The 23,158-nt window shown below is 65.2% G+C and overlaps 1 protein-coding gene across 2 annotated transcripts in view; it reads right to left on the bottom strand.

The window, feature by feature from the left end:
- Positions 1 to 1,381: 1,381 nt before the first annotated feature.
- LOC128840021 (laminin subunit beta-2-like) overlaps positions 1,382 to 23,158 on the bottom strand; it is a 43,500-nt gene continuing 21,723 nt past the window's right edge. The window contains exons 19-35 of one of the 2 annotated variants that reach the window (XM_054033453.1): positions 22,107 to 22,299; positions 21,468 to 21,611; positions 20,280 to 20,511; positions 19,556 to 19,719; positions 18,247 to 18,471; positions 12,999 to 13,213; positions 12,699 to 12,795; positions 11,090 to 11,468; positions 10,526 to 10,710; positions 10,157 to 10,398; positions 6,198 to 6,401; positions 5,782 to 5,926; positions 5,330 to 5,537; positions 4,425 to 4,566; positions 3,253 to 3,429; positions 2,748 to 2,904; positions 1,382 to 2,518 (exon numbers count right to left, since the gene is read on the bottom strand). In XM_054033453.1, coding sequence (XP_053889428.1) covers positions 2,385 to 2,518; positions 2,748 to 2,904; positions 3,253 to 3,429; positions 4,425 to 4,566; positions 5,330 to 5,537; positions 5,782 to 5,926; positions 6,198 to 6,401; positions 10,157 to 10,398; positions 10,526 to 10,710; positions 11,090 to 11,468; positions 12,699 to 12,795; positions 12,999 to 13,213; positions 18,247 to 18,471; positions 19,556 to 19,719; positions 20,280 to 20,511; positions 21,468 to 21,611; positions 22,107 to 22,299 — 3,243 coding nt within the window. In that variant the 3' untranslated portion in view covers positions 1,382 to 2,384. Of the gene's footprint in view, positions 2,519 to 2,747; positions 2,905 to 3,252; positions 3,430 to 4,424; positions 4,567 to 4,707; positions 4,760 to 5,329; positions 5,538 to 5,781; positions 5,927 to 6,197; positions 6,402 to 10,156; positions 10,399 to 10,525; positions 10,711 to 11,089; positions 11,469 to 12,698; positions 12,796 to 12,998; positions 13,214 to 18,246; positions 18,472 to 19,555; positions 19,720 to 20,279; positions 20,512 to 21,467; positions 21,612 to 22,106; positions 22,300 to 23,158 lie in introns of those variants that run through there. The other variant, XM_054033454.1, reaches the window with a different exon arrangement.

Raw genomic sequence — 23,158 nt, 5'->3', positions numbered from 1 at the left:
CTGGTGGAGGTGATCAGAGACTGGCCGCTCCCCAGGCTAAAAAGCAGGTCCAGGCTTTCATTGGGATGGTGGGGCACTACTGGAGGTTCGTGCCCCACTTTAGCGCCATAGCCGCCCCCATCACCCAGCTATGCAAGAAGAAAAAGCCGGACAAGGTGGTCTGGACCGAGCAGTGCCAGGAGACTCTCTGGGCGCTGAAGGAAGCTCTGGTCAAGGGCCTGGTGCTGGTAAACCCAGACTTTGACAAGCCCCTTATGGTGTTCCCCGACAGACACGGGGCTGGGGGCGATGCTAATGCAGGTTGACGGAAAGGGGGAGAGACACCCCAGGAAGCTGCTGCCCCGGGAGCAGCACTATGCAGCCGTCGAGAAGGAATGCCTGGCCCTGGGGTGGCAGCCGTATCTCTTTGGGCGGCGTCTCACCGTGTACAGCAACCACTCGCCCTGACGTGGCTGCACCAGCTGAAAGGGGCCAATGCCAAGCTCCTGAGGTGGAGTCTCCAGCTTCAGGATTATGACATGGAGGTGGTCCACGTTAAGGGGAGTGCCAACGTTATAGCCGATGCTTCGTGCCAGATAGGGGGGCCGGAACTTCCCCAGGCCACTGGCTAATGGGACCCCGTTCAGTTCGGTCTCAGAAGGGGGAGAGATGGGACGAAGTGGGGTTTTATTCATCTGGTTATGTTGCATGTGAGTCTTACTGTCCTATACCAATACAGTGTGTGCCTCGGTTTCCCTGTGTGCTGCACCATACTGCGGGGGTGGGAACTGGGGGGGTGAGTTTTGCTGAGGCCCTCAGGGCAGGTGAGACTGCCCAACTGCCTGCACCTGTGTAACCTGAGACCCAGGAGGGGGATGGGACCAGGTGACACCTTTGGCCCGGGGAAGTGAGACACAGAGAAGGAGGAGGGGCATGAAGGGGGTGGCGGAGGCTGGCAGTCTGCGTGGGGGGACTGGCAGGGGGGAGGCCAGGCCCCCTGGCCCAGGATTCCCAAGATGGACTTGGCTGAAAGTCACTGATTTCTGTGCTAACAAGCTCTGCCCTACGCTGTGATCCTGTCGGCTAATAAACCTTCTGTTTTCCCGGCTGGCTGAGAGTCACATCTGACTGTGGAGTTGGGGGGCAGGACCCTCTGGCTGCCCCAAGACCCAACCCGGGCGGACTCGCTGCGGGAAGCACATGGTGTGGAAGGGGTGTTGAATGCTCCGAGGTCAGACCCAGGAAGACAGTCTGCTCCGAGAGAGGAGGCTCTGCCCGGCTGCGTAGGGAGCAGCTCCAGCATCGCCCGGGGCCTCCGGGGCAGAGTGAGCATCGGGCCGCGGCTCCCTTTGGGTGCTGGGGCAGAGCCCGGCGCAGGCACGTGACACGGAGCAGCCGGGGGCACGGGCTCAGGCCTTTATTTGCAGAGTCCAGGGTTGCTACAGACGCTGGCTGGGGCAGAGCCTGGAGCCGCATGAGGGGGCCCCTGCCAGGTAGGGCCCGCACCTGGCTGCCCACTCACTCCCTAGCTCACTGCTGGGCCCCATGGCACTGCCCGCCCAGGAGCCCAGAGCACCCTGGCTGGCTGGCACCATGGCCAGGGTGGGCACCGGCAGGGCACAGAGCAGGCTGCCAGCAGAACTCCTGGCTCCCCCTATGGGGAGCAAAGGGTATGGGGCTGTGCGGTGGCTGGGGCATCCCTGCCAGTGGAAGGGCCTGCATGCCAGCGCTGAGCCCCACGGCAGCACGGGCACTTGGCTCTGCCCTCCCTGTGAGGCATTGCCAGCCCCACCTGCTGGGATGTGTAGGAGGGGCAGGAAATAATCCCATGACTGTCTGGGATGCGGGGGCAGGGGCCTCATCACACCATGAGCCTGTGTCCCCAGGGGGGGCCCTGTGGATGGGGGGTGTCCTGGGGGGGCCCTGTTAGGGATGTCTCTCTGCCCCGGGTCCCTGTGGAGGGGGAGGGTGTCCTTGGGGGGGCCCTGCTGGGGGTGTGTCTCTGTGCTGGGGGCCCTGCTCCCTATTTCGATTCAGGCAGAGAAGGGGGACGAATGGGACCCAAACCCCTCGGCCATTTGCCTAGTCTGCATTGCAGGGGGAAGGGGGCAGGCACCGCTCCCCCAGGGGAGCCCCCAGCTGCTGCCAGCGGCCCACTGAGCCCGTCCAAGGGTGGCCAGTGCCCAAGGTCACAGGCCCAGCCCAGCAGGCATGGTCAGCCCCCAGCCCTGGGGGGACAAGGCAGCCCGGCAGGGGAAGGGGGGAGCAGGACACTGCAGCCCAGCGGAGGAAGGCACGGGGGTTCAGACTGGCAGTCCAGCCGGGGGGGTTCAGACTGGTGGGGGGGAGGGGGCCACCGCGGGGGTCCAGCCTGGCTGTCCGGCCCGGCAGGTGGCATCCTGGCATTAGCAGGTGGCGTAGGCATTGGCCTTCTCCCTGATCTCCTCCAGCAGCCCAGAGACCCGTCTCTCCAGCGCCTGCAGCTGCGTGGCCTTGGCCTCCAGCACCTCCTCGCCGGCCTCGAAGCGCCGCTCAAGCTCTGCAGACAGGCGGAGACAGCGGTGAGCCCCCCGCCATGGACGCAGCACCTATGGGGACCCTGCCCCCCACGCCGGGCCCTCCGCACGCCACAGCCAGCCTGGCCCGCAGCCCCACGTGGCACGTGCCCATACCCCTCCCAGAGCACCCGTCTGAATGGGGCCCGCAGGGACCCTGGCGAGTGGGGCCGGGCACTGCTCCTGCCACCCCCAGCCGCGCGCCCCGGGTACCTTCCAGCCTCCTCTGGCTGCCGCTGGCCTTGTCCAGGAGCTGCTGGGCGTCCTGCAGGAGCCGCGTCGCCCGGAGCAGGGCCTCGCCCGAGGCCCCGGCCAGCCCACCCACCTGGCTCTCCAGTGCCGCGTACCGCTGCCTCACCGCTGCCAGCGCCTAGGGCAGAGGGGCACAGGCTGACACCCGGCGCCAGGCTTGGGGGGGTCCTGCCCCCATTGCCCAGTGCTGCAGTGAGGGGGAGGGGGGCGAGCAGACGCTGGGCATAGGGTGCAGGAAGGGCATGGGCTAGCAGGTGGTGGAGAGGGTGCCGTGTGGGGGAGGGGCACCAGCAGGCAGGCGGGGGAGGGTGTGGGCTGGGGGAAGGGTGCTGTGTGGGGGAGGGGGAGGGCTCTGTGCGAGGGAGGGGTGGGGAGGGCAGGGGCTGGCATCCAGGGGCCCAGGGGAGGGGTCACATGCTGGAAGCAGCATTTCCAGGCTCTGCATGGCGGGGCCGGGGGCTCTCACCTGGCCCAGCGCCCCCGTGGCCGACACGGCTCGCTCAGCGTTCTCCTTGGCCTCCTTGGCCAGCCCCCGGTTGGCCCTGGACTTGTCCTGCAGGTCAGCCACCTGCTTCGCCAGTGCCTGCAGGGGCCTCAGCACCCGCGCCTCCTTCTCCTGCAGCCCCCGGAGCCTGCGTTCGGCCTGCGCGGGACACAGGGGGATGGGGCCGGAGCCAGCGGGACGGGGGTGCCCCAGGTCCCACCCGTCCCCGCAGCGCGGCCGCTACAGGCTGCCCATGGGGCTGTGGCCCGGTCCAGCCCGTGGAAGCCCCCCTGGCCCCCGCCTCCAGGCTGAGAGTCCACACAGCCCCAGCGAGTCCCCAGCCTGGCCCGGCCCCGGGAAGAGCCGCTGGGGACGGGAGGGGAGGGCTGCAGCCAGCGGAGGTAAGGGGGGTTCAGGGCGTGGGGATCAGGCTGTTGTCTGCAGCCAGATGAAAAGAGCAGCCGTGCAGCAGGAAGTCACGGCCGCACCGTCCATCGATTGACATTGAACAAGGTCCTGTCGGGCTGGCGGGACGGAGACCCCGTCCTACTGCCCCCACCATCACCAGAGACAGCCACAGCTTCAGCTGGCTACGAACAGCGTCTGTCCGCTCAGCGGGCGTGGGTGGGAAACCCTTGTTCCCCCGTGCGCTGTCAGCGCCCCGTGCCCTGGCTCCTCTCGGGCTGTGCCGGGATTGGTTGGGAACGTTGTCGCGCTGGGCTAGGATTGGCTAGTAAGATGTTAGGGTAACGACTGGCTACGGCAGAGCCAACCAGAACTCAGGGCACTCCATAAACTGGGCTCCCAAGGGAGTTCTTGGGAACCCATCCAGGCCCCAGCCCCAGGGGAGAGCCGCCCGAGCTCAGCTCTCTGCCCATGACACCAGCAGAGACCGGAGCCCCCCAGACGGCCCTGACCCTGGCTGGCCGCAGGGAAAGGCGCTGGGCATGGGGAGTGGGAGTAACCGGAGGGTATCACTGGGTGAGGCTCTTTCCCTGGGAAAAGGTCCTGCCCCCCGGCAGCAGCCGTGTGCACCCGGAGCCCCACGCGCTGGGAACGGGTGGGTGCCTCAATGTGTGCGGATAACTGCGGGGCAGGACACAGCCTGGCTTGGGGGGGGCCACGAGGATCCCCAGGATGGCAGAGCCCCTCACCTCCTTCACGCTGCTCTCCACGCCCCGGACTGCCTCCTTGGTTCTCCTCAGTGCCTGCCCCGCCATGGACACCTGGACCTTCGACCCTGCCAGCACCTCCTGCGTGGCCGCGATCACCCCCCTCACGCCCACCGCTCGCTCCCTGGGGGGCACAGGACAGCATCAGCCTCAGAGCCCCTCCCCACCCCTGCCCCCAGGCAGCTGCCTCACCCTGACCCCACAGCACCCCTGCTGGGAGCTCCCCCCACAGCCACCCCCTGCCCCGCTCCCACTGCACCCCCTGCCAGCACCTCCTGCGTGGCCGCGATCACCCCCTCACGCCCACCGCTCGCTCCCTGGGGGGCACAGGACAGCATCAGCCTCAGAGCCCCTCCCCACCCCTGCCCCCAGGCAGCTGCCTCACCCTGACCCCACAGCACCCCTGCTGGGAGCTCCCCCCACAGCCACCCCCTGCCCCGCTCCCACTGCACCCCCTGCCAGCACCTCCTGCGTGGCCGCGATCACCCCCCTCAAGCCCACCGCTCGCTCCCTGGGGGGCACAGGACAGCATCAGCCTCAGAGCCCCTCCCCACCCCTGCCCCCAGGCAGCTGCCCCACCGTGACCCCACAGCGGGAGCTCCCCCCACAGCCACCCCCTACCCCACTCCCACAGCACCCCCTGCTGGGAGCCTCCCCAGAGCCAGCGCCCTGCCTCGCCCCCACAGCGCCCCCTGCTGGGAGCTCCGCCCCCCAGCCAGCACCCTGCCCCGCCCCCACAGCGCCCCCTGCTGGGAGCTCCCCCAGAGCTGCCCCCTGCCTCGCCTCACAGCGCCCCCTGCAGGGAAAGGCTGGCACCAGGGTAGCCAGAAACTCCCCCCACGCGCTCAGCAAGTGCCCCTGGCCTGCTCCCGGCCCCGGTAACTCACCTGGCCTGCCCTGCCCGTGTGAGCAGCTCCCTGGCGGCAGCCAGGCCGTGGGCCGTGCTGTTCAGGACTGCGTCCACCCTGTCCAGCTGCCGGATACTGTCCTGGATTTCCTGCAGCAGGTGCCGGATTCTGCTGGGGCTGCTGGGCAGGGAGATGTTCAGCACCTGCCGGGCCACCAGCTCGATGCTCTCCGGGTCGGCTCCCTCCTCTGCAGACAGGGACGGCCCTCAGCGGGGGCAGCAGGCCCCAGGCATGCCAGCGGGGGCAGGCCAGGACATGGCTGAGCACCCACAGGACTGGAGCAGCCGCCAACTTGGGCCCCGGTTCACCCCATGCCTGCCCGTGGCTGGGCCTGGCGTAGCGGTGCCCTGGGACGCCCACCACGCCAGGCCGCAGAGGGCACCGGAGCTCCTGGGAACCCCAGCCCCACCCAGCTCCGCTCCGGCTCCTACCTGCCAGGAAGCCCTTGATCTTCTGGATGAATTCTCGCAGCCTGGCTGTGGCCTCCTCCATGTGGCCTCTGGCTGCCTGGGACCCATCCAGCGTCTCCTGGGCTCGTCTCCTGGCGCCCCGGGCCAGCTCCTGCATCTCCTGCACCTGGAAGGGCCTCACAGCTGATTGCGCCAGGCTGGTGCCAGCTGTGTGCCACACCCAGTGTGGGGGGAACAAGCAAGGGGGTGCCCAGCTGGCAGCACAGGCATGTGACTGGCACATTTGTGTGCGCACAAGGCTGCGTGGCGCGAGGGCGGTGCCCGCAGGCGTGCGAGGCTAGCAGACCCTGTGAGAGACACCCTCAACGGGACCCCTGCAGCTTAAATCACAGGCCTGATGCCCGAGGAGACCGTCCCCGCCCCTGCTCACGCCGTACCTTAAGGGCGATGGTGCCCAGCTGCCCGGCCGTGCTTTCCAACTGGCGTGAGACATCCTGGGCGGAGCGCAGGGCCTGCGTGGAGACGGGGAGCGCCCCCCTGCAGCCTGGGCCCCCACAGCGCCGTTGCCCGGAGTCATCCTGGCAGGAGGCCCCTCCACAGGGGGCTTGTTCGCAGCCCTGATCTCCCTGCGCCCCACAGATCTGCAGGGCAGAGAGCGCATGGCAGGGGGTCAGCCGGAGAGCCAGCCAGCCCCAGGGGAGGAGGGCAGAACCCTGGGCTTGCCATTGCATTTGCTGAGGGCCCCACAACTGGGAGGGAGGCGGTGACAAAGGGGGAATGATTTCTATGACTCCAGGGTGTGCCTCAGCTTCTCGCTGTGCTCCACATGGCTACCGGGGGCGGGGAGGAGGGTTCAGTTTGCTCCCAGGGCGGCCCAAGGCCTGTTCTACACTAGGAAATGAAGTCAGTGTTACCACATCACTCAGGGGGGTGAAAAATCGCCCTCCCGGAGCGACCCGAATTGAGCCCGGTGGAGGCAGCGCTAGGTAGATAGGAGAGTTCTCCCAGCGATCCTGCCACCCCTCTAGGGGAGGTGGATTGGGACAATGTGGGAATATTTGGTCATGTTTTTATGAGGCCTGTCCATGCCTCGGTTTCCCCGCGCTGCTGCCTGGCTCCCCAGTGGGTGGGGAAGGGCTCATTGCTCTCAGGGTAGGGGAAGCAATGTAGCCGTCTGGGCCTTGCTCCCCATGTCACTGGGGCATCTGAGAAAACACTGGCAACTCCACTCGCCAGGACGCTGGCACCGAGCACGCAACGCCCCAGAGGGACCTGAGCTCCCTGCCTCCCCTGGGGGGCTGGACAATCCCCAGCTGAGATCAAGCACTGGGAGGGAAGAGCTGGGGGCTGGCAGGAGCCGGGGCTCTCCCCGGGGCTCTGCCGAAGGAGGGCAGACAGACAGAGCCTGTACCAAGGGGCTGGGCGCTGGCTAAGCAGGATGGCCGATGCTGCAACCTTCACTTCTCTGGGCTGCCCTAAGGACTCCCTGTGCCGCGCCAGGGGACAGCGCTGGGGGAGTCGCTGCAGGCGCTGGGCGAGGGGCATCGGTCCCTGTGCAGTGGGCAGGGCCCTGCCCGGCTCTGTCTCAGGGGCACTCGCTGGGCAGAGCTCGCAGGGCGGAGCAGGGGCTGGAGCCCAGAGTGCCAGTGTCAAACATACAGCTAAGGGTAGCATAAAATCCCTCCTTACCCTGTAAAGGGTTAAGAAGCTCAAATAACCTGGTTGGCACCTGACCAAAAGGACCAATAAGGGGAGAAGATACTTTCAAATCTATGGGGGAAGATTTTTAATTTGAGTTCCTTTTTTTTCTCCGGTCAGCGAGGAACCAGGGCAGGGAAAATACATCTCCCTTAGCCATATCTGAACTAAGCATCTAATATTACAGAAATAGTAAGTAATAGCAAGGAAATGCATTGGATTGTCCTTTGTTTTAGCTTGTGAATTTTCCCTGTGCTAAGAGGGAGGTTTATCCCTGGTTTTGTAACTTTAAAGTTTTGCCTAGAGGGGAAATCCTCTGTATTTTTAATTCATCCTTCCATCCTGATTTTATAGAGGTGCTTCTTTTATTTGTTTTTCTTTATAATAAAGTTCTGTTTTTTTAAGAACCTGACTGGGTTTAATGTCCTAAAACCCCAAGGGTCTGGTCTGTGCTCACCTTGGTCACTCTCAAGCCTTCCCAGGAAAGGGGGTGAAGGGGCTTGGGGGGATATTTTGGAGAAACAGGGACTCCAAGTGATCCTTTTCCTGAATCTTTGTCTAACTAACTTGGTGGTGGCAGCAATACTCATCCAAGGACAAGGAAGGATTTGCGCCTTGGGGACGTTTTTAACCTAAGCTGGTAGAAATAAGCTTAGGGGGTCTTTCATGCGGGTCCCCACATCTGTACCCCAGAAGTCAGAGTGGGGAGGGAACCCTGATAGCCAGTGTAAGGGGCCGGCAAGCCACGTGGCCGACCCTGGCAGAAGGGTGGGGCCCATTGTGGGACTGGCCCACAGAAGGGCTTCTCCCAGGGACTGTTTAAAAGCTGGGACCTCGCACCGACCCTGTGGATCCATGACAGAGGGACACCCAAGCCCTGCCCCAGCTCTCTCCCTGGAGGGGCTCCTTGTGGTAACCCTGCCCTGGCGCTAGCCCCTGCAATGCAGCAGCCCAGAACGCTATCCTGGGGCAAGACGGCCAAGGAGGGGGCTTGGGATCCACCCGAAGGGGCAGTTGGAAAGAGCTGTAGGGGAAGGAGAAGGATGTAGAGGCTGAGCTAGTGGGTGGAGCTGGGGAAGGGATCAGATGAGAGAAGAACTGGGAAGTGAGAAGGAGGAAAGGTCTGAGGTCGGGAGAAGCAGGAAAGTCAGACCTGGGTCTGGGAGCAGACACTCAGAGAGGGAAATGGAGGGACGCGCGGGAGAGAGCGTCAAGGCAATCCACCCGGTGAAAACGGGACCGGCGCCAAAGGCAGTTTTAGCTTAAACTAGATCCTGCAAAGGGTCAGCGAGACGCCCCCCGCCTCCACAGAGCCTGAAGCACGTGACCAGAGACTGACCGTCTAAGTGAGGCAATGCAGGTCAAAGGGGCCCAGTGCCCAGGTGAAGAAACCTGCTTGGGGTCGAACTGGGTGCAAAGGGACAGCCCCAGAAGCAGCCAAGCCAAGGAGAGGCAAAGAACAGGCCAGCGCGAGCGGAGCTGCACTGCCAGCCCAGGAGAGGGAAAGCTGTCCAGGCTGCTGGAGAGAGATCTCTGCAGCGAACACCACGGCTTTGCACCTAGCTGGGCAGCGGGGCCAAGGCCCCACGGGCCCTGAGCGGGGAGCCTAGAGCTGCCCGTTCTAAGCATCATGCCTTGGCCACGGGCTGTCTGATTTCAGCTCCTGCTACCTGTGGGGCTTTCCCGGCTCGCTTCTAAACGTGTCAAAGGAGCCCTTGTGTCCTGGTTTGCTCCGCCTCCCCTCCCAGTTAGCCCAGCCAGGTCAGCCCACTCCTCCCAGCAGGCCCCTGCCCCCACCCCGCCTCTCCTCCCCAGGGGCCCAGCCTGACCCCCATCTAGAGCCCTACCCATACCTGGGCTCCTGCCCTGCCCCCATCTGGTCTCTCCTCCCAGTTAGCCCAGCCGGGTCAGCCCACTCCTCCCAGCAGCCCCCCATCCCCTCCCCCAGCTAGGGTGACCAGATCGTAAGAATAAAATATCGTGACTCATGGGGGCGGGGAGCGCAAAGCCGTAGGAAGCTGCGGGTCGGAGGTGCACTGCCCTGGCTCCGGCCCCTGCTGCAAGGGGGAGTCTCTGGGCTGGGGCAGGAGGTTGGGGCCAGGGAGGGGGTTCAGGGTGCTGACTCCAGGAGGGAGTTTGGATGTGGGAGGGGGCTCAGGGTTAGGGTGCGGGGTGCAGGCCCTGGCGGCGCTTACCTCAGGCGGCTCCCTGGAAGTGGTGACATCTCCCTCTGGCTCCTAGGCGGAGGTGCGGCCAGGAGGCTCTGCACACTGCCTCGCCCACAGGCGCCGCCCCCACAACTCCCATTGGCCACGGTTCTCATGCAATGGGCACTGCGGAGCCGGCACTCGGGAGCAGCGTGTGGACCCCCAGCTGTTCCTGCGCCTAGGAGCAGCAGGGACATGTCGCCACTTCTGGGGAGCTGCACAGAGCTGGGTAGGGAGCCTGCTGGCCCTGCACCAACCGGATGCCTGGCAACCTTTCAATATGGGGATAAATGGCATCCCGATCGTCCATCGGTCGGGACGCAGGACAGGGAGTTAAATATCGGGACATCTGGTGATCCTACTCCCAGCCCTGTCCCTCCTGGACTCTGGTCCTGCCCCATCTGGGCTCTCCTCCCCAGGGCCCCAGCCCAACCCACAGCCAGAGCCCTGCCCCGTCCTGGGCTCTCCCAGCCCCGTCCCACCCTGCTCACCCTCTCGTTGAGCCTGGAGACGCTGAGCGCAGTCGCCCGTTTCTGGGCCTCCCGCAGTGACCTCCTCTGCGCTGCCAGGGTCCTGCGGAAGGTGTCGCCGGTGTCGCGCAGCAGCCCCTCCACGGCCTGCTGTGTGCGCTGGGCCTGGCCCACTGGGCTGGCTGGCCCCTGCACCGAGGCACTGGCCCGCTGCGCTGCCTGCCTCGAGTTCTCTGAGGAGGCCTGGATGCTCCGGTAGGACTCTGCCAGGGCACAGGAGCAGGGCATCAGGCCGGGCCGTGGAGAGCTCTGCCCCTGTGTGGCCAGGGAGACGTGGCTGCCCCACCTGGGGGCAGGGCAGGGCTCCCATGGGGACTCTGTCTCCCTTACCCCAAAAGCTGGCCTCTTTCCAGTTTGCCAGCTGCTCCTGCTGGCGGGACAGGGTGCGGTTCAGCTCCTGCAGCTCCCTGCTCAGGTTGGCCAGGCGGCCCCTCTGCTCCGCGTCCTCCCCAGCCAGCCCGTCCAGGCGCCCCTCCGCGGCCTGCAGCTGCTTCCAGACCTCGTCCATGTCCTCCCTAGGGGCACAGCTCAGAGTGGGCACAGGGCGGGACCTGACCCCCCCGTCCCAGCCACCAGGCCCTTCTCCCCAGCACAGCGGCGGGCACATGGGCGCAGGAGGTGGACGTCCCGAGGGTTGGCCGGAGCAGCTGCTGGCAGTTCCAGGCACAGGTGCAGGAGTCTGAGCCGGCACCCTCGTGCCAGCCTTGGCAGTGGGGCTCGGCCCTGCACCCACACGGGGTCTCCATCTCCTTGGCCTCTGCTGGGCCTGCTCGCGAGGGGCCGGCCATGCCAGCTGGGGCAGCAACATGGAGGGGGGCCCGGGCCAGTCCTGCCGGGTGCTCAGGGGGAAGGGTCCCGTCGCCGAGCCCCTCCCCGCCACTGCCGCCCCCTTGCCTGGTGTCGTCCAGCCGGCGGCCCAGCTGGCGCAGGACGGGGGCACCCTGGCTGCTGCCGTCCCCGACCAGCCGCTCCGTGCGCCTCAGCTTGCTCTCCAGGTCCTGCAGGCGGCTGTCACTGAGCTCGGGACCGGGGCCTCCCTCCTGCAGCGCCCGCGCCTGCTCCTGCAGCTGGCGCAGCCGGCCATGCAGCCGGGCCAGGGCCAGGTCCCACTGGGCGAAGCAGGGCGGGCAGCGGTCGCAGCGGGGGAAGTTGTCGTGGAAGCCGCGGAGGCAGCGGTCGCAGCGCTGCCCTGTGAAGCCGGGTCGGCAGGCACAGCGCCCGCTGAGACGCTCACACTGCAGGCTCTCCGCCCCGGCCGGGTCGCAGTCACAGGCTGCCGGAGCAAAGGGGGCATGTCACAGCCCAGCCGCCCGCCGGGACGCCTGCCTGAGTCTGCACACAGCCTGGCACGCTCTGAGATGGGGTGTGTGCTTTGACTGCTGACCCCTCCCCAGCCGCTCCCATGGCAGGGGCCCGCTCGCCAGCCGTGCCCCCCACTCAGCTCCTACAATGCAGCGAGGCTCCACAAACGCCCAAAGCCCCACGCCTTTCTCTGGGGGGCAGGGGGCTCAGCAAAGGCCGAGCAAAGCACCCTGCCCAGCACAGGGACCCCCCCATGGCTCGCCCAGCACAGGGACCCCCCCATGGCTCACCCCCCACCCCCCCGGGCTCACCCCCATCCCCCTCCAACTCGCCCCTCACCCCTCCGGGCTCACCCCCATCCCCCTCCAACTCGCCTTCACCCCTCCGGGCTCACCCCCATCCCCCTCCAACTCGCCTTCACCCCTCCGGCTCACCCCCCTCCAACTTGCCCCCCCCCCGGGCTCACCCCCATCCCCCTCCAACTCGCCCCTCATCCCCCCGGACTCACCACCATCCTGCTCCAACTCGCCCCACCTCCCCGGGCTCACCCCCATCCCACTCCAACTTGCCCCCACCTCCCCGGGCTCACCCCCATCCCCTTCCGGCTCATCCCCCACCCCCCAGGGTCCCCCCCATCTCCCCTCCAGGCTTTCCCTCTGCCCCTTCTTGGTCTAGCCCCCGTCCCCCAACCCAGCTCTCCTCCCATCCTCTGTGCCCCCCTCCTGGCTTGCCCCCCCCCCTCCCCTCCAGCTCACCCGTCCAGCCCCTCCACATTTCAATCCAGACTTTCCCCCTGCCCCAGATCTGCACTCCAGGCAGGGCCGGCTTTAGGAAGTGCGGGGCCCAATTCGAACATTTTCGGCAGGGCCCCAGCAGGGATGACTTAAAAAAAAAAAACACGTAAAAAAAAGCCTTTCATTTCTTAGCAACCGGTTCCCTATAAAAAGTTCTGATTTAAGGGATGTGCCACAGTATGTATTTTTTGTACCAATAGGGTTACCATACGTTTGTATTTTTCTGGGAGGAATTTTTAAATTGCCCCCTGGGGAAACCGGGCCACCCTGGTACGGCGCACTGGCTCTTGGGCGCGGCGCCCTCTTAGGGGCGGGGCCCGATTCAGGGGAATTGGTTGAATTGGCCTAAAAAAGCCGGCCCTGCTCCAGGTCTCTGCCCACGTACCCCCGCCCCCGCTCACACTCACCCATGCACTCCCGCTCGGGCTCGCCCCAGTGCTCCTCCTGGCAGTCGGCGCAGGTGCGGCCCCCGAAGCCTGGCCGGCAATGGCACTGCCCTGTGAACTGGGGGGCAAAGCTGACACTTAGGTGGAGCAAAGGGGGCCCGGGCACCCCCAGGCACAGGCCTCCCTGGGCTCTGCACAGCCCGATGGCCCCACAGCACAGGGGCCCGTGCAGCGCCCAGCTCGCCTACCTGGGGCCGAGCGCCAGGCCCTGCCGGACGCCCGGCGGCACCCAGGCCCCGCTCCCTGGCACGGGGCACTCACCATGTTGCAGCTCTGCTGCAGGGAGTGGGCCGGGTGGCAGCTGCAGGGCTCGCAGCCCCGCTCCCCCCCGAAGCTCCAGAAGCCGGGGGCGCACTGGTCGCAGTTCTTGCCCACCACGTGGCCGCGGCAGGCGCAGCTGCCCGTGAGCCGGTCACAGGAGCAGGAGCCGGAGGCGCAGTGGGCGGGCAGCGTGCCCAGCTGGTTACAGGTGCAGCCTGGGAACAGCAACAGGATTGGAGGAGCGGGGGGGGGGCAGGATTCAGCCCCTTCCCCACAGATACCCACAACCCCAGGGCACTGCCCCGCTGCCCCCGGGTGCCCCCTGTGACGAACTGGGCCTGTTCTCATGGTGGTCTGTGAATGCTGACAGGGGAGTGTGCTGGGATAGTCTGCATTGTAGGATGGGATCTGCCCCAGGGAACATACCTGAGTGTGTAACATGAGAACCCAGGAAGGGGTTGAAGGCGAGGCGACTCCTTAGCCCGGGAAACTGAACAAAGGCTGTGGGAGGGGTCGCAAAAGGAGAGTGCTGGAAGCAGGCTAGAAGGAGGCTGGAGAGATGGCTGGGAGGCAGAGATGGCTCTGACCCCCCAAAGGGGGGTGGGCTGGCATGCCCTGGGACCCCAAGCTGGACCTAACTGAGGGGGGCCCTGTTGTCTGTGCCTGCAAGACCTGTCTTGGACTGTATTCCTGTCATCCAAATAAACCTTCTGCTCTACTGGCTGGCTGAGAGTCATGGTGAATCGCAGGAAGCCGGGGGTGCAGGGCCCTGAGTCCCCCAATACTCCGTGACAACTGGTGGCAGCGGTGGGATCTACTGCACCCCGTGGACGGCGCTTCCTGCGGTAAGTGACTGGGGAGCAGTAAAACGAAGGGGGATTGACGGGGACCAGGCCGGCTGAAGAGTGGGAGAGAGACGGTTATTACCCCTGGGAGTGTGTTACCAGCGAGAAGGACTTTTGCAGTAACAGGGTCCCCCGGGGGGGATCGCAGCGAGTGGTCCCAGGGGCGGAGGAGTCTGCAGCTCGACCCTGGCAGAGAGGCGGTGACCTCGAGAAGGGCTGGCACACTAGGGGTCCCCCTGGGAACTGTGGGGAGCTGTGAGCACACAGGCCGGTGAGTGGCCAGCAGGAAGATGTATGCCAAGCGGCTTAAGAGCGACCTGGTGGAGCTGTGCAAGCAGAGGCGGCTGCGCATTGGGAGGCTCACCAAAGCACAGCTCATTGCCCGGCTGGAGGAGGAAGATCGCGCGAATGAACTGATCCCTGTGTCTCAGGGAAGCAGCCTGGCAAATGCAGCGCAGGCACCAGTGTCTGTCCCAGCTGGGAGTGGTCAGCCGGCTGCTGAGGGCTTCCCGAGACCCCTCCTTCCTATGCCTAGGGGAAGGGTGGGGAGGAGCCCAGCAAATACCGAAGGCGCCGTGACCCCCCCGGCCAGCAGGGGGTCCCCCCGGCGAAGCTCGCCGGCCAGCAGAGGATCCTCCCGGCGACGTTCGGCATCCGGGGAGCGGAATTGGCTGGAATGGGAGAAAGAGCTAAAACTGAGGGAGCTGGAGGATCGTGAACAACAGAGACAGCATGAAGAGAGACAGCGTCAGCATGAACGGGAGGAGAAAGAGAGACAGCATCAGCGTGAACGGGAGGAGAAAGAGAGACAGCATCAGCGTGAAGAGAGACAGAGACAGCATGAACGGGAGGAGAATGAGAGACAGCGTCAGCATGAACTGGAACTGGCGAGATTGAAGGGCAGCGAACCCCCGGCTGCGGTGAGTGAGGGGGGACCCAGGACTGCACGGAGCTTTGATAAGTGCATCATGGCCCCATACAAGGAGGGGGAGGACATGGATGACTTCCTGGAGGCCTTTGAGACGGCCTCCGAGCTGCACCGGGTTGATCCCGCGGACAGACTCCGGGTCCTTACCCCCTTACTGGACCCCAAAGCCGTGGCATTGTACCGCCAACTGGAAGAGGCAGAGAAAGGGGACTACGAACTATTCAAAAAGGCCCTGCTACGAGAGTTTGGGCTGACTCCTGAGATGTACCGGGAAAGGTTCCGGAGTCAGGATAAAACCCCTGAGATCTCATATCTGCAACTAGCCGCCCGCATGGAAGGATACGCCAGCAAGTGGGCTGATGGGGCCCAGACGAAGGAGGACCTGGTCAAACTGCTGGTACTGGAGCAACTGTATGAGCGGTGCCCATCTGACCTGAGGCTGTGGTTGGTGGACAGAAAGCCAGAGAACCCGCGACAGGCAGGCCGGCTGGCCGATGAGTTCGTAAAGAGCCGGTCAGGAGATAAAAGGGAGGAGTCCCAAAGGAGCAATCCCACCACAATGCAGAGAGAGAGTCACCATGGGACCTCCCCGTGGGAAAATACAGAAAAACCCCATCAGAGGGGAACATCCGGCATCAGGACCATCCGACCCACTCAAGGGGACCCATGGGACATGGGCTGCTACCACTGTGGCCAAAAGGGCCACATACGGGCCCAGTGCCCCAGGCTCAGGGACAGACTGAGCAGGCCGAACCCACAGAGGGTTGACTGGGTAGAGACCCAGCCCGGCGAGAGGCAGCATTCCCAGGGAAGGGGGGCTGGCAGGGTACCACCTGCTAAGGAGGGAGGAGAGCCCCAGGCTAGCTTCTCTGGGGGGCCAGATGCTCCGGATTCAAAGTTCTCCGTTTACAGGGTTGGCGCGGGGCTGTCCCTGTGGAGCGAGTGCCTTGTTCCCCTGGAGGTGGATGGGAAGGAAGTTTATGGTTACTGGGACACGGGCGCAGAGGTGACACTGGCCCGGCCCGAGGTGGTGGCCCCAGATCGGGTGGTGCCCAACACCTTCCTGACCCTGACCGGGGTGGGCGGGACCCCATTCAAGGTTCCCGTAGCGAGGGTACACCTGAAATGGGGGGCCAAGGAGGGCCCCAAGGACGTGGGAGTGCACCACCATTTGCCCACTGAGGTGTTGATGGGGGGGGACCTAGAGGACTGGCCCAGCAGCCCCCAGACCGCCTTAGTTGTGACCCGCGGTCAAAGCCGGCGAGGGGCACTGCGCCCTGGCCTTGGGGGGGGTGCCTTGCCTGAGGCGCGGGACTCTAACCTGGTGGGGAGGGAACGCCCAGGGACGCGGCTCAGGGAGGCTGCAGCTTCGGACCCAGCGGGCGAGAAAGAGCAGGTGGCCATCCCCGTCCCAGCTGCTGAGTTCCAGGCCGAGTTGCAGAGAGATCCCTCCTTGCGGAAGATAAGGGACCTGGCCGACCTCAATGCGGTACAGACCATGGGACGAGGTGGCCGGAAAGGATTCCTGTGGGAGAAGGGGTTCCTGTACCGAGAATGGGCTCCCCCAGGGAAAATGGAGTCAGGGGGGATCAGGAGGCAGCTGGTGGTACCCCAGAAGTATCGCCGCCAGCTGCTGTGCCGGGCCCATGACATTCCCCTCTCAGGGCACCAGGGAACCTGGCGTACCCAGCAGAGGCTGCTACGGAGCTTTTACTGGCCTGGGGTCTTTGTTACTGTCCGACAGTACTGCGGATCCTGTGACCCCTGTCAGAGGGGGAGGAAGGCCTGGGACAAGGGGAAAACAGCTTTAGGACCCTTGCCCAGCATAAAGGATCCTTTCCAGAGGGTGGCCAAGGTTAAAAGGGCGGCTCTAAACCAAGGGAGCCCAAAGCACAGACCTCCAGACTGGAGCGCTGGGAGAAGACCACAGCCCAGTTGGAGCCCCAGAGGTATGGGGGTGGGAAAAGGGCGCAGGCCGCATAAACCTTCCCACATGCGAACTGCGAGTGCCATCAAGCAACCCCAACCTAAGGGGGAGCGTGAAACTGGAGGGGCCTGGTGTAATTCTCACCAAGGAACTGGAGGGATGCGGGGGCATCCATGGGAACGGGGGTAGGTTCGAACTTCCCCGGGTCACTGGCTAAAGTGACCCTGCTCAGTTCGGTCTCGAAGGGGGGAGAGATGTGACGAACTGGGCCTGTTCTCATGGTGGTCTGTGAATGCTGACAGGGGAGTGTGCTGGGATAGTCTGCATTGTAGGATGGGATCTGCCCCAGGGAACATACCTGAGTGTGTAACATGAGAACCCAGGAAGGGGTTGAAGGCGAGGCGACTCCTTAGCCCGGGAAACTGAACAAAGGCTGTGGGAGGGGTCGCAAAAGGAGAGTGCTGGAAGCAGGCTAGAAGGAGGCTGGAGAGATGGCTGGGAGGCAGAGATGGCTCTGACCCCCCAAAGGGGGGTGGGCTGGCATGCCCTGGGACCCCAAGCTGGACCTAACTGAGGGGGGCCCTGTTGTCTGTGCCTGCAAGACCTGTCTTGGACTGTATTCCTGTCATCCAAATAAACCTTCTGCTTTACTGGCTGGCTGAGAGTCATGGTGAATCGCAGGAAGCCGGGGGTGCAGGGCCCTGAGTCCCCCAATACTCCGTGACACCCCCATCTCCCACACTCAGGAACAGGGGATCCTCTCCCCCCAGGCCTTCGCAGTGCCAGGCCCTGGGACCCCAGCCCTGTTCCCTGTGATGTGATGCCAGGCCCAGCCCTGCCCCACCGGGCCAGGGCCAGGGCCAGCCCTGCCTCTCCCCACGGCCCCACCCCACTGGGCCAGGCCCAGCCCAGCCCCAGTTCCCCCACCCCCACTCCAGCTGGAAATTAGGAGAGGGTTTCTAGCCATCTGTGACAAAGTGGGAATGTTCTTAATGTTTTCTCTGAATACTGTGTGGGTGCCTCAGTTTCCCCTGTGGCTTTCTTAAGTATCTAGGTGGTGGGATCAGGGGGGGTGATTGTTGCAGAGCCTTAGAGGGCCAGTGTGATGCTGTCTGCACAGAGAATGGCCGACACCCTGTCTCCTGATGGCCTGGGCCCTGCCTTTGCAAGGTGCCAGCTGAAGGTGTGGGAGAACAAAGAGATCAGGTGGCCTCCTGGCCCGGGAAAGGGACAAAGGCCAGAGGAGGGGCTGGAGAGTTTCAGTTTGGAGCTGGCTGGGGAAAGAGAGGGGGGCTCAGAACCAGGGTCTGGGCTCCCCACCCCAAAAGATAAACATGACTGAGGGGTCCTGTTCTCTGTACCTCTGGTTTAGATCATGTTCCTGGCGTCTAATAAACCTTCTGTGTTACTGGCTGGCTGACAGTCCTGGTGAATCGCAGGAAGTGGGGGTGCAGGGCCCTGACTCCCCCACCCCCCGTTCCCCCGCGCCAGGCCACGCCCCCGGTCCTGCTCCCCTGGCGCCAGGCCGTCCCCCCCAGCCCCGCTCACGTCGGCAGCTGCGTTGCAGGGCATTGCCATGGTAGCCAGGCCGGCATTCGGCGCAGCGGGGCCCGTCTGTGTGGTGCAGGCAGCGCAGGCACTGCCCGCTGCGGGGGTCGCAGGCCTCGGGGTCGCTGGGGTCGATGTTGTTGTTGCACTGGCAGGGCCGGCAGCCCCCGCCCTCCTGCTCTGGGGCCCCGAAGTAGCCGGGGGAGCAGCGGTCACAGCGCAGGCCTAGAAGCGACACCAGGAGACCCTCTCAGCCTGCTGGGTGATCTCCGGAGAAACGCCCCAGCCCTGGCCCCCGGGGGGGCGCCCAGCCCCAGCCTCAGGGACCCTGTCCTGCTCTCAGGAGCCAGAAATGCACCTGCTTCCGACCCCTCTGCCAGGAGTGTGCTGCTTGGCTGGAGCCCCTCGGACCTGGCGCAATGGGGCGCTGGGACCTACCCCAGGCACACATCCCTGGGATGGCTGCCCAGGCCCCATGGCCAGCACGTGGGCACCGCATGGGGAACAGCCCGTGGCAGGGCTCTCGGGAACCGCCTGCCCCAGATCACCAGCCCTTCCCGCTGCATTCCCCCATCATCACCATGGGGAGGGGCTGGGAGGTGAGTGGGGGGGCAGGGGTCTGTCTTTGTTTTTTTAAAGGAAATGGGTAAACCCTGAACTCCCTGCCGGCCAGCAGGAGCCCCCCGCCCCACCCCCGACCTCTGCCGGCCAGCAGGAGCCCCCCGCCCCACCCCCGACCTCTCTGCCGGCCAGCAGGAGCACCCCGCCCTGCCTGCCATGAGCAGGGCTGGCACAGCGCCCAGCCCGCAGCCGGGGCTAGTGGCAGCAGCAGATACTACAATTCCAGTGGGGCAGGCCGTGGGGCTGGGCGTGGTGGGAGGCTCTCTGTGCCCGCAGCCCCTGGGAGCTGGGGGAGGCCCTGCCCTGTGTGACAGCCCAGAGGAGGTAGATGGGCCCTGGAGCCCTGGGCTGGGTCCAGAGAGCAATTGGGGAGAGCCAGGCCCATCTCTTTCCCCTCCCCAGAGTTGGGGGCCCCCCAATCTTCTGGGTGCAGCGCAGGCTGTCTCTCTTCTCCCCCAGCAGCTCCCAGCGCAGGCTGGGCTGCCTGGCATTGGCGGGGCCGGCCTCGCCGCGTTTGTGTCTCCTGATTGCTCTGCCCGGCAGCCGCCCGGCCTTGGGGTGCCGGGGAGCCCCGCAGAGGCTGAGCAGAATTTCATGGGACAGAAGGGAAAGGCCCTTCTGGAGCCGAGGGCCCCAAGAGTGGGGGGGCAGTGCCCCGACCCCATTAACCCCGCCCCCCACTGCTCACCTGTATAGCCTGGGGCACACAGACAGACGATTTGATTGGTCTCCTTGTCGGCGTGGCAGGAGTTGCCATGGTAATGCCGAGTCCCAGGGTACCCAGGGCATGGGCAGGGCCGGCACTGCTGCCCGGAGCCCAGCACCGGGTCGCCATAGTAACCCTCCAAGCACCTGCCCACAGCACAGAGAGAGAAACAACCGCGCTTCTCCCCCGCCTCTGCCCCCCGTCCCTCCCACCAGTCCCCCCCACTGCCCCCGAGTCCCACAGCCAGCCCCCCCACACAGCCAGTCCCCCGCCTCTGCCCCCCATCCCTCCCGCCAGTCCCCCCCACTGGCCAGTCCCACGGCCAGCCCCCCCCCACAGCCAGTCCCCCGCCTCTGCCCCCCATCCCTCCCGCCAGCCCTCTCTGCTGCCCCCTAGTCCCAGCCCCTGCTGCTGACCTCTGGCCAGGCCCCCGCCTCTGCCCTCCATCACCCCCACCAGCCCCCATCACTGCCCCCCATTCCCCCAGACAGCCCCTCCATTATCCCCCCGGCCAACCCCCCATCGTTGCCCCCCATATCCTCCAGGCCCCCCACCGCTGATCCTTGTCTCCACGCCAGCCCTCCCTCCCCCGAGCTAGCCCACACTCTGGCTGCCCCCCAGCCAGCCCCCCACGCTGTCCTCCATTGCATCTTCACCACCCAGCCCTCAAGAGCTGTGCCCCGCCCCGTGGGGCCCACACACCCACCTCTCACAGTGGCGTCCCGTGGTGGCGTCGCGGCACTGCTGGCAGGCCCCGGTGTGGGTGTCGCACTCCTCTGAGTGCCCGTTGCAGTGGCAGGCCCGGCAGGCTGGAAAGCCCCACTGGCCCGGCAAGCACTGGTCGCACCGGCGCCCCATGGCCCCGTGCTGGCATCGGCACTGCCCACTCACGGGGTCGCAGAGCTCGGAGACCGAGCCCTCGGGGGAGCAGGCACAGCCTGTGGGACAGGCGGGTGGGGCGTCACCCAGCTGGGCAGACAGAGGGACAGCAAGCATGCCCAGAGCACCACGTACCCAGACTGACGCACACAGACGGGGCCGATGCCTGGAGCGTTACTGTGACAATGGGGGGATGTTTACAATATTTTTATGAATCCTTTGTCTGCCTCAGTTTCCCTGGAGGAAGAGCAAGAGCTCTGGTACACCACAGGGTTTCCTCCTAGAGACCTCCAAAGGTGGGGGTGTCGCCCCGATCCTGTGGGTCTGTGACAGTCAGTCCTGGGCAGTTGGCTTTCCCCGTCTCCTATCCTCCAGTGAGATGGGTCTGGGTCTGGGACAGCTGGGCAGAGAGATAGGGGAGTCCACATCCCTCTGGGGCCTTGGCTGCTTGGTGCTGGAGTCCCTATTGTCTTCCCCATGCTCCGCACCCCAACCCCCTGCCCGCATCCCCCTCCTGCACCCCAAACCTCTCATCCCCGGCCCCACCCCCAGCCAGAGCCCTCACCCCCCCGCACCCCAACACCCCGCCCCTCCCGGATCCCCCTCCTGCACCCCAAACCTCTCATCCCCAGCCCCACTCCCAGCCAGAGCCCTCACCCACCCCCGCACCTTAATCCCCTGCCCCCGCCCAGTGAAAGTGAGGGAGGGAGTGGGAGAGGGAGCAATGGGGGAGGGGAATAGTGAGCGCGGGGCGGGGAAGAGGCGGGGCAGGGGGGTTGTTCAGTTTTGGCAGCCCCATAAGGCAGCGGTAGCTCCAGCCCAGCAGCGGACGATGCCCGGCCTTGGGGAGGGCTGCAGTCACAGTCAGGCACATCCCCCCAGGGGAGCACAAGGTGGGGTGAATGGGGAGACATCCCTGGGGTGGACAGAGCCACGCAGTCACCCATGGCCAGTGCTCCCAGGGTGAGGCTCACTGCAGACAGACAGACACACAGACAGACACACAGGTACTCACGGCTGCAGCCGGAGGGCCCAAATCCATAGGTGCCTGGCGCACACTGGTCACAGCGCCGGCCGATCACGTGGGGTTTGCACGGGCACTGCCCCCCCACTGGCTGGCACACACTGCTGGTAGAGCCTTGGGGGTCGCACTGGCAGGCTGGGGAGAGGGGGGGGGATCAGTGGTGCTCATGGGGAAACTGAGGCACGGGGTGGGACCTCCCCCTTGGCACACACAGGAATAGAACTAAGGAGCTCATGGAGGAGCATTAGCTGCCATTCGCCCCACTCTGCCCTGCCAGTGAGCGCTGCCCCCCAGAGTCCCAGCCCAGGGAGCCCACCCCCCGCCCAGCGCCAGTGGTGCTGGAAAAGATTTTGGAGTGGGGGTGCTGAGCTGCACCCCTCTTACCCCATCCACGCCCCTCTCCGCCCCCTAAAGCTGGGGCCAGAAGCAGAGCCCCTGGGCAGCAGGGGCCAACAGCCAGGATGCCGGGCACCCCTACTTCCCACGCCTATGCCCAGTGCCCCTCCCCCGGCCAGCACTCACCCAGTATCGCCCCCTCCCCCCCCGGCCAGCACTCACCCAGTGTCGCCCCCTGCCCCCCCGGCCAGCACTCACCCAGTGCCCCTCTCCCCCACCCCCTCCAGCACTCACCCAGGGCCCCATCGTGCAGCAGGGCCGAGATGCTGCAGAGCAGGCGGGCACACATCTCAGCCAGCGCTGGCATGGTCGCCATGCGAAACGCCTCCTGGCACTGGTAGCGCTCCAGCTCCTCGCGGTGCTGATCCGCTGCCGGGTCGCGGCCATGGAAAGCCGGCAGCTCCAGCACTCGCGGCAGAAGAACCAGCTGGGAAGGGAGAAGCCTGAGCGCAAACGTGGGGCCCTGCCTGTGGGGCATGGGCTGGGCAGGGCATGGGTTGGGGGGCAGCAGGCTGGGCCAGGCCAGGAATGTGGGGGGCAGGGAGCAGGCCAGGCTGGGCTAGACAGGCTGCACTGAGGGGAGCAGGGGGGCACTGGACAGGCTGCATTGGGGGAAGCAGGGGTGTGTGACGAAGTGGGACTGTTCTTAATGTTTCCTCTGAATACTGTGTGGGTGCCTCAGTTTCCCCTATGCATTTCTTAAGTCTCTAGGTGGTGGGGAAAGGTCAGTGTGCATAAATCCCTGACACTCTGTCTCCCTGGCAACAAATGGCCAGGGCCCTTCCCCCCTGCAAGGAAATAGCTAAAGGTGAACAAAGAGATCAGGTGACCTCCTGGCCCAGGAAAGAGACAAAGCCAGGAGAAGAAGGGGCTGGAGGGGGTTTCAGAGTTGGAGCTACCTGGGGACTAGGAGTGAGGGCAGACGTGGGTGTCTGGCTCTCTGAACCCCATAATGGACCCGGACGAGGGGTCCCATTCGCCGCTGTACCTACAAGCTCTGTTTTAGACCGTGTTCCTGTCATCTAATAAACCTCTGTGTTACTGGCTGGCTGAGAGTCACGTCTGACTGCGGAGTTGGGGGGCAGGGCCCTCTGGCTTCCTCAGGACCCCGCCTGGGCGGACTCGCTGTGGGAAGCGCACGGAGGGGCATATGCTGAATGCTCCCAGGAGAGACCCAGGAGGTAAAGCCGTGTGAGCTTCTTGCCCTGGAGACAGTCTGCTCCGAGGGAGAGGAGGCTCCCCAAAGTCCTGACTGGCTTTGTGGGGAGCAGTTCCAGAGCATCGCC

This window comes from Malaclemys terrapin, chromosome 7, assembly GCF_027887155.1.
Source record: "Malaclemys terrapin pileata isolate rMalTer1 chromosome 7, rMalTer1.hap1, whole genome shotgun sequence".
NCBI classification, from domain to species: Eukaryota; Metazoa; Chordata; order Testudines; family Emydidae; genus Malaclemys; species Malaclemys terrapin.
This window is presented reverse-complemented; position numbering and strand designations above follow the sequence as displayed.